The sequence below is a fragment of the Stigmatopora argus genome, chromosome 15, assembly GCF_051989625.1.
Source record: "Stigmatopora argus isolate UIUO_Sarg chromosome 15, RoL_Sarg_1.0, whole genome shotgun sequence".
In the NCBI taxonomy this organism is placed as follows: domain Eukaryota; kingdom Metazoa; phylum Chordata; class Actinopteri; order Syngnathiformes; family Syngnathidae; genus Stigmatopora; species Stigmatopora argus.
In genome coordinates, this window is record NC_135401.1 from 10,423,877 (window position 1) to 10,433,851 (window position 9,975).

Genomic DNA, 9,975 nt, shown 5'->3' on the forward strand with positions numbered 1-9,975 from the left:
ATGTGGAAGTAAACAGGGGCACCTGGAGAAAACCCACACAGGCCAGGGAAAACATGCAAACTCCACACAGTGAGGACCGACCTGGGGTTGAACCCTCAAGCCCTGAACTGTGAAGCCAACACGCTAACCACCCTGCCGCCGGGCGGCCAATTTGACAACATTTAAAAGGAAATAATGAAAGCGACATCAATGTAATCAGAGTTATTTATTAAAATAAATAAACTTATAAGACCTTGCCTTGAGTTACAATAAGTACTCAAGTGATGGAGAATACCATAATGTGCACTCAGGAAAATGTACTTTTTTGCCGGTGTGTGATATAGTGAATGTTATTTTCATATTTTGCGCTTTAACTTTTAAGCTGTATGTATTTGCTCATAATCAAAAGTGAACTTCTCATTCAAGGTAAATACAATACAAAACACAGAAATTGCAACATGATACATTGAGTGCTTGTGTGTTATAAACATCCTTTTTGTTTATGTTGGCTACTGAAATAAGGAAATATGAACGCATTACAAAGTATCTTTCATATATTGGTTGAATAATCTTCTGCATATTTTTTGTCAAAATATCTTTATTAAATACAAACAACTTGTACATGAAAGTGACAAAAGAACACAATATCAGTATGCTCGTGTACAACAACGGAAAAAACAAAAACAAACAAAAAAATCCAGGGGGTCCATGTGCATTCAAAGCCTGTTTGTTACAGACAGATAAATTCTTTCGAATTACAATGTGAAAATAACCACACCCATTCAAGTGCTTCCTTCCATGACATAACCACTTGGCCTGGAAAAAAATTAGAATACTGCAAGATTATGCTGTTTGAAATACTGTTGAGTTCTTGTTCTTTTATATTGGACCTTGTAAACAATGCAATGTCGTCATTTCAAACAGGCAGAAATGCAGCATAAACGTCTAATCGGACTTTGTCATTTTGCATCTTTGGAGTGTTGTGATATGCTGTGCTGTCTTTCTTTTCTTAGGCATCGTGGCACTTTGGCTGTTGGCATGCAAAAACTATTTTTAATATCTTTGCCGGTTCTAATATTTTCACCACTTATAACTTACAATACTCAGTGTAGGTATTTGTTTGGAGGGGTAACATCAAAGTAACAGACAGGAGAACTTTCATTCATTCATTTTCCAAACCGATTATCCTCACAAGGGTTGCGGGGGGTGCTGCAGCCAAACCCAGCTAACTACAGGCAGAGGCAGGGGACAGCCTGAATCGGTGAGGAGATGGGAAGAAAACCCACACAATCTCGGGGAGAACATACAAACTCCACTGTGTGAGGAACGACCTGGGATCGAACCCTCGACACCACGACTAGGAGGCCGACGCGCTAACCACTTGGTCACCGGGCTGCCGAGAGAAGAACTTGAATAGGAGAATACAAACTCTATTTTAACTTCCATACCAGTGTCCAGACCATATCTTTGTGGTAGAATATGGGCCTTGGAGCTGCTTCACCACCATCTTACAGCTCAGTGCCAAGTCTATTTTCCCATATTAAGTGCAACTTCTTGATGCTTCTAGATGGTGCAGCAGCAGCGGCTTCACTTCACTCTCAGGTGTCTGGACACTGTCAGTTCGGACGATGCATGTGGGTCGATGAAAGTTCAGCATGTGGATCAGCTGCTGGCGTTCAAGTTTTAGCTCCTCGATCTGGGCTTTCAAATCTGAGTTTAACATTTCTAGTCTTTCGGACTCCTGTGGGAGAAGAAAGGAAGGGAGTTAAGAGAACAGAAAAGTCATTTTTAACCCTCATGTTACAACTGTAATTTATTACTTTTTTGCCAGATAGAAAACCCCCAGCTCCTATTTCTAACAGTTCTGAAAATGTCTCTAAGGATTATGATGAGAAAAATGAGGACAGACAATTAGGAGGAAACAAAGACCTCACCTTTTGTAGATAATCTGTTCTCTCTTTTTTCTTGTTTCGACATCGTGCAGCAGCCACCTTGTTTTTCTCTCGTCTTCGTGTCCTTCTATCATCCTCTTCACCTCTCTGATAAAGCAGGGAAATGCATTCTTGGTAAAAGTATCAGTATTCTCTTATCTAAGTACAAACTGTGAATCAATAGCGGTTCAATAGCCTATTCTACTAAAATCAAACAATTTCTGCAACTTTAATGGACCTTTAATATTCAGACATCAATCTGAATTACTTCACTATCCCCAGATAGCTTAAGATGTATGTACAAGCCAAATTCAAATTTACACTTCTGTTTTTAGTTGGATGGTTATGTTGTGGTGCTGTTATTTTATCTCATTGATTTTTCCAACACCTTGCTGTGACTTCCACGAGATTTTCGACGATTGTATTTTGTTGTTCGTACTTTAAAAACATTAGTTTATTTGGCCGACCCGGACGTGCTATTTTGTTGTACTTCTTGATCCTTAGTTTATTCACCGACTTGGTCGTGCTGTTTTGTTATCGCCTTTTGATACTCGCATTTTCTGGACTGCTCTTTTTATTTAATAAATTCTAGTTTTTGTGAAGATTGACTCTTTCGTTCCTTAGTTATTGTGGATCCATATTTAATCGGCTTGCTGATTCATAACAGTTTGCATCTTGCCATAGTTAGAACATAGGCAGAAGGCTCCAGAATCAATGTGGTCCTTGTAAGCATACACCATACCGAAACTGGGTAATGAGGGTATTATAATGTAGTCTAGGATTTCGGTTTCCAGCCATGGTTTTCTCTTTTTAGGATTCAGAAAATAATTTTCACTTGGGTGCCTCCCTAATATTTTCTAAATTAAACTCTACACCATCTAGCAGCACACAGGCAGCAGTTTAATGCTGTTGATGAACACTATCTTTGGTTCTTGTACAAACAGTACCTCTGTTTTGATGACAATAGGCCTCGTTCCCAGGCGGCTCATGAACTGCAGGGGCGACATCATCAACTCGTGGAGCTCGCCAAACTTCAGCGTTTCCGTCAGCATGATGGCCGAGATGCCAGCCGGAGGGCCCAGCCTGGCCAGACAACCTGCTGTCAAAGAGGCATCTGAAATTAGTCCTGGCATGGTATGACACTCAGACATAACCACAGCTAGGGAGACGCACAATGGCTGAAATATTCAGACAAAGATTTATTCTAACTCACTTTATGTGCAACCAATTTCCACATTGGGGAAAATTGGCGATAACACTGTTTTGTTCGCAATTAATCGCCCATGGATACTTGAAACTTGTTTCCACCAATGATAACAATATTGGGTTTTAGCCTCCGTATCAATCTGTGTTTAAGTACAAGTGTCATATTTGGAAAAATAATGATCATGAAGATAATGTATTGAATTTTAGCCGCAAAGAAAACTTCATTTTAAGGAGTTTGCCTTCAAACCTGATCATAACCCACTTTTATGCAATTTTATGTTTTTGTCTTTTGCCATTCCATACTTAGGGAATAACATAATCAAAAGAGTTGATTAATTAGCAGTCTGTTTTCTTTGATTATGTGGGGATTTTTTGGTTTGTTTGTTTGCTTTTTTCCTGGAACAAATGGACATTTCTTATTCAGAGAATCGGTGTCAATAACTCCACAAATGGCTGAATCGACGTCAGACTTATGCTTGATTCCCTGCAGAACTAAAGATAGCCATTACTTAGAAATATCAACCTCCATGCTTTTACGCAACTTTTGTTTTCATAAGAGGTCAACCGCACATTTCATGTTGCAATGCCGAGACGGCACTTTTAAAAATCAGTGCACGACAAGAACGTTCATTAGGACGGAAGTCTACATGAACGCAAAAAAATAATAATAAGAATAAAAAATAAAAATCAAAACTGAATATTTTTGGCAGCAATATTTGAAATTACAGTAGAAATAAAGGCGGACTATAGTACTGCAACGGGGGAGCAACCCCAATACTATCGCTGCAAACTCGGATAGTACTTTTTGTTTTAGTTAGTCTTTCCAACATGCCCACTCACCGGACTTCAAGGAGCAAAATGGGAACAAATATCCTTTTTTTTCTGGTCGCCCGTGAATCGTGTGTCAAATTTATTTAAGTGGAAACCGTTGCATCAACCCGACAAAACGTGAACCGAATCTGGGAGGATTCAGGAATGCGGAAAAGAAGCAACTGTGAAGTAAAAAAAAGGAAAGGGGAAAAAAAGGGAGTTGCAAAGAAGTCACACTCCTCCTCCATTCAACAGGATCATATTCTGAATTACAAATGTAAATAAACTCGGTTAGTCAAGCCCCACAAGTAAATCATTCTGATATTTTTGTAGTAAAGTACAGCGTGCGCAATTCACTTAGAATTAAGTGATTATAGTCCAATTTGACTGATCTAGATCATTGGATTGGACGTCCGTCACCGTCAATGGCAGCCAATATGTTAAAAAATAACTTCATCTCTTTGTGAAAGTGAGTGAATCCAAATGAGAGCAGAGCATATTTTTACTTAACAAATGTCTATGTACTACAACTAAAAGGTTAAATGTCTGCTTCCAAGCAAAGCAAGCAAAACCCTATTATTGGATTTAATTTCCAATCTGTAGAAGTTATTGAATTTTAATTACCAGCTATTGTTTATTCAATTTGAATGATGTGTTTTTGTTTTTCAATTGATGTCAAGACATACATAGACAGACAGTGAATGCTCCAAACATGAGTTTTTGTTGGCCCTTTCCCAGTTTTAAACATCTTACAAGCATTTAAAAAACAAACAAAACTAAAATTGTTAGGTTAAAGTGCATTCAATTTAATATGAATTAAAAAAAGGATTTGCAAGTCTTCATTTCATTTTTTTATTCACGTTTTACACACTATCCCAACTTTGTTGGAATTGGGTTTTGTACGTATATAACATTCTTACAGACGTTAAACCATCTTGGGGCCCCAATTTTACACATATAGAGTTCTTCCCAAACATTTGGGGCCCCTGTGAAAAAAATAACTCTTTGGCCTCTGCCATATCAATGTTGTAAATTGAAAATACTGTACATTTATTAGGTCCCCCTCAGTCAATAACGATCACAAGGATAAATATTGCCATCCCTTTTCAATCCGCAGGTGAATTTTCAGTCATCCATCCATTCATTTTATGTACCGCTTATCCTATTCTGGGTCACAGGAAGCTTAAGTACAGACCTGGTCAGGTTGCCTAAAAAGAGAGACAACCATTCCCAAATGTACACCACCAGTGACTTTTAAACTCGATGGCCCGTTTTATATTCAGTATTATTTATCACAAGCCACATAGTTTTGTAGTATACTTTACGATTACCCACCACTCAGTCATATTGTTCAGCAGCATAGATTAGGACTCAATGCTAGATTTCCTCACCCCTTAACAAAGTCTGACAGGTATAAAAATAAATCATAAGTTACATCTTGATACATATATTTATATATAATTTATATATAGTACATAGCACTGATGTTTTCATGGAAAACTTTCTCAACAGTGAGATCAAAACCACAGTCGATGACATTGAGGTAAGTATGGACGGATGCGTTTGTGAATACAGCATTGGTAGCAATAAATACATGAACTGACACCAAAACACAAAACCATACAGTCACATTTAAATTCCACACCACGTCCTAGATCTAGCAACAGATCATACATTGATATAGATATCCTGCACAATATATGTTTTGAAAATCATCTGAAAACATCTCTGCATGCTTTGAAACGGAGAGCTCGCTCGTATCAAAGAGAAAGCCATGCTACATCACCGTCACCCCTTTTGCTATATGTCTTCAATGCGGTTATCTTCAAAGCATCCCCGCATACACACAGTGGCCTCTGCGAAATGCTCACTTTCTTTTTCCAAAGTCTGGAACCTGCAAAAGAGCGAAATACATGAGAAACATTGCCTTCCTTTATAAGGCCAGCAGAGTTGGGGAATTAAGGTGGTCAACAGATTCGGCTTTTCCTCCTCCTTTAAGGCTCTCCAGTCCCTCTGTGAGCAAGTCCAGCTCAGGACAGGAGAAGGTGAAGACGGACAGATAGCTGCTGCAGGTCGGGGTGGAGGTCACCACGGGTGTACTGAGGGGCTCCAGATCGTTGGAGACAGACCTGTACAGAGTCTCCCAGTCTGAGACACCGAGGGAGCTGCTAAGGTCGATGTCTGGGACAGATCGGGCTGTCTCTGTGACGAGCTTGTCCTCTAAAGTAGGCAGCATTGCATCTAGAAGCCCCTCCTTGACATCCAGCGAGGGTTCCATATCGCAGACGTTGATTTCGGCGCTGGCGCACAGCAGGATGTTGGAATTCCCCGAGATGGCTGCGGACGGATCGCTGGGGATGTCCATTTCTTGGAGCGAAGGAGCTTCCTGAATGCTGTCATCTGGGATACTGTGTTCCTCTGGACTTGGGGGGATGTCTGGAGATCCAGCGGACTCCTCGAACACTGATTCCATGTCCTGGGACATTTGGCAAGCTGGTTTGTGCGTGGCCAGGATGAACTCGAGGCGCTCCTTCTCTTTGAGGAGGTTGGCAATTTCTGTCTCCAAGGACGCTTTTTCCTCCTCCAGCTGGTCTGTCTCCTTTTAAAGGACACAGCGCAGCAGCATCCGCACAGAAAAAAACACACATGAGTGGGTGAGAATGACAGCTGAGCAAATTTGTCCCTTGTTTACTTACAGCTTGCAGCGTATCCGTCAGTTCCCTTCGTCGGTTGCGACACTTGGCAGCGGCCATTTTATTCCTCTCCCTCCTGATCCTCTTCTTCTCCTCCTCCTCCGGAGACAGCTGGCATGTGGAAGAAACAACTGAGTGAGAAGCTCCAACAATCCAGCCCCTCTCATCCCCAGATGTCTGGTATACATTTCATTGGCAATTAACGCAGCCTCTGGAGAACAGCAGGGAGCATGTTTCGCTGCCTTGCATCTAAAAATAGGCTATTGTTGCAGACATGCTGTGACCTGAATATAAATGGAACGCCTATAAGGAAGATGCAATGGCTCGAAGAGTGTGCACAATGCTGCACGCGAGCTGTTCACTGTGGAAATGTGCACTGCATGCTGAGAGTTGACCCAATACCTGCTCTGCTTTTGCCTTCCGCGCTGCATTCTTCCCCTTATTCCTGCTCTCTCTTATGGGTGTTGCCTGGCGAGAGCTTTGCGCCTCATTGGTTCGCTCGCAACCCGGAGACGGGGAGACAGATGTAATGATTGTAGGCTGGACCATCCACTGGAAATCTGGGCTAGAGGAAATTGCGGTGACGGTCGGAACAAACGCAGTGTCTTTGCAGACATCCTGAGGGTGGAAAAAATATATATTGAAATATTTAATGATTACAATTTGAAGTTCTATATGGAATACATGGTGAATTGAAAGAGATTGAATTCTGGGTAAAGGGAGGTCGTGGTGATGGTTGGGGAAAAAATCAAATTACAATGCTCATTAATGAAATGTATTAATGATATTTTCATAGATTTCATTCACTGCGGAAGGACCGACCGTTCCTTGACATGTGACCAAACAGAAATAGCCTTTTCCCCGATCAATATTTGACTTTATCATTGCTGGTGACGTCAGCTCTGACGCAGAAATGCTGTGGAGTCTCCTGAATGGGATTTATTTTTCTCAATGAACCTCTGCATCGACACGCACACGCGCACAAAACCTCCCCAGAAACAATCAATCAAGCAAACCAAAAAAACAAAAAACAAAAAAACAAGCAAAAAGCGTCTCACGCAGCGCTCCAACCTCCGAAAAAAATATAGATGCGTCCAAAATGCAACGACGATATTTGTGTTTCATTTATGGACGGGGACTTAACGGTGAATGCGTGATTTTTTAAAAAAATCATACCTTAGCATTGACGGCCGACGAAAAGGGAGATGACGCGGATGAAAGAGAGTTCGATTCCTCGGCTGTCTCCTGGCACCTTGTCCCGGTGGGAGAGTTGGCCCGGCAGGTGGGAGACGCTGCCTCCACATCGGGAGTCATCTCGTTGCGAAGCATATCGAAGATAAGCAAAAACGGCGGACTTCAAAAAGTATAAACAAATAGAAGAGGGAGGAAACAAATCTCAGTGATGGCCTGCTGATGTTCAGTCGTCCAGGTAGAAGTCTACCTGGTAACTGGACGAGCTGGATGTTAGCCCCTCCTTTAGAGCCCTGCTACAATTTTATGAATGAACTAGGGCTGTACCATTGTTCGATGGGCGGGGGCGTCCAACTGACAGCAAAACAAGGCTTTCATTTTTTGTGAGGGCGTCAGAGGTTTATCTTAATTTCTTTATTATGCGCCTATGATTGCTGATAGCAACGGTATCAAATACAGCCCAGTTAATGCTTAATAAAGTCAGCTTGTTTTGGGTGGCTAGGCAGCTTGTGAGTTATTAATACACACGTGACCGTGCAATTCCTCAGCGATGTCATTGGGTGCGTTTTTTATTATTATATTTCATTTCGTTTGCAGGACACGTTCAGATGGAATTTGACAATGAAATGACGCTGGGTGTTCTGTTGTTATGAATGAAACATAAAGGAGACATCATAAGATGCCGTGTACCCGGGAGGTGAAGGAAAAACGTGAGGGCGAAGGAGTCACGTGACTGCAGGACAGACGACATGCCAGTCTCCTCTTCCTCCTCCACAAGGACAGACTGCTAATTTCCATTTTATAGCAGGCATTTTCACTTTTTTTTGGTAAGGAGGGTCTAAGTGATAACACGTGCTTTGTTTTTTGTGTGGACAAAAAATACACAATGTTGGTATTTTTCAGTGAACAATCTGGTTTGTCTGCTTCTTTGGCTGTTACAAATGTTATTTTTGAGAAAGCTCTGATTGAATAGATCGGAAGCTTTCTTTATTCTCTTTGTACACACCTCAAAGTATTCAGGTGACATTGGAACAATACTCTAGGCTTGATTTTTTTTCTCTCCATCAAAACACCTTAATTTTCAAGAGGGATGTGCAGACTTAATTTTTAAAAAAATATCCATTCATTATTTTGACGCACATTGTGATGCTCAACTGCATCAGGTAGCCCCTTAGCTTCTGTCCAGTAGCCCAGAGGGCTATTCTAAAAAAAAATACTTCCCTTGTGATTTGCTAGCTGAGTTGTAGAAATTTGCAAAGATTTTTTTTTCAAATTAAGTGTTGTATATTATTTTTCCGTATCTTCTTCTGCTGCTACGGAGGCCAATGTTTTAGGTTTGTAAAACTTTGACATTTCCCCCAATCGCTGCATGCTCATTGCTGTTTTCTTCTTAGTCCTTTATTTATCATCAGTGTACCTATATTTATAGTGTATTTGGATTGTAAAGATACTTGGTCGAATTATTTAGTTACATAGGCTGCAAACATAGTGGATTTCACAAGGCAGAGAACACAGCTCCTGTCATTTCTCGCTCTACCATGTCCGGTCTTTTTTAATTAATTAATTTATTTTGTTTAAGTGTGCTTGCTCCTTATTTGACTATGTAATTTAACTTCACAGATGAACAAGACTCAGTAACAAATATTTTTACTAATAACAAAAAAACATGCTTGATTATTGGAAGTCTCCATGAATCACTAAATTTTTAAAGTCATTAAAAAACAAAGTCTGGCAGACCTCCTGAGTACACAAGGCAGAATACATATATTAGTATTTTCTTTTTATATATATTTGGGCAGTATAATCTACTATTTTGCTATATTATTACAAGCCCGGCCTCTGAGTGAGGGAGCGAGGAACATTTTCCAGTACAGGATAGACTGCATGTTTGGGAGAGCTGAACAGGAGTGTGCACACGAATACAGTTCAGTTATAGAGTGAATGTTGAGGTGATTTTGTTGTTCAATTAAAGCATTTTCTGGCAAAAAAGCCAACCAGTGAGCAAGCCTTTGTGAGGCACTTAAATCACTGTTTAAGACTGTTAGGTATGTTCATATTATAAAATATTTTTTTCTTTGGGTGGCACGATTGGTGGTTCCAATTCAGAGTGTACGCCACCTACTGCCCATAGTTGGCTGGATAGTCTCCAGCACCCGTGAGGATAA

The 9,975-nt window shown here is 40.6% G+C and overlaps 2 protein-coding genes across 4 annotated transcripts; both read right to left on the reverse strand.

Moving 5' to 3' along the window:
* Nucleotides 1–465: 465 nt before the first annotated feature.
* Nucleotides 466–4,117, reverse strand: LOC144089657 (jun dimerization protein 2-like). Of its 3 annotated transcripts, none has more exons than XM_077620722.1 (4): nucleotides 3,957–4,117; nucleotides 2,858–3,009; nucleotides 1,914–2,018; nucleotides 469–1,720 (listed from the first exon to the last, which is right to left on the reverse strand). In XM_077620722.1, the coding sequence occupies exons 2-4, from the start codon at nucleotides 2,960–2,962 to the stop codon at nucleotides 1,520–1,522; spliced, it is 411 nt and encodes a 136-aa protein (XP_077476848.1). In that variant the 5' UTR covers nucleotides 2,963–3,009; nucleotides 3,957–4,117; the 3' UTR covers nucleotides 469–1,519. The 3 variants fall into 3 exon arrangements, with proteins under 3 accessions (XP_077476847.1, XP_077476848.1, XP_077476849.1); XM_077620723.1 differs by having other exon boundaries at nucleotides 2,858–3,006; nucleotides 3,957–4,101; XM_077620721.1 differs by lacking the exon at nucleotides 3,957–4,117 and having other exon boundaries at nucleotides 466–1,720; nucleotides 2,858–3,933.
* A 1,240-nt stretch (nucleotides 4,118–5,357) lies between these two features.
* LOC144089654 (protein c-Fos-like) lies at nucleotides 5,358–8,115 on the reverse strand. The gene is made up of 4 exons (XM_077620718.1): nucleotides 7,796–8,115; nucleotides 7,022–7,237; nucleotides 6,623–6,730; nucleotides 5,358–6,525 (listed from the first exon to the last, which is right to left on the reverse strand). Exons 1-4 carry the CDS (start codon nucleotides 7,946–7,948, stop codon nucleotides 5,860–5,862), a joined length of 1,143 nt encoding a protein of 380 aa, XP_077476844.1. The 5' UTR covers nucleotides 7,949–8,115; the 3' UTR covers nucleotides 5,358–5,859.
* Between the last annotated feature and the right edge of the window lie 1,860 nt (nucleotides 8,116–9,975).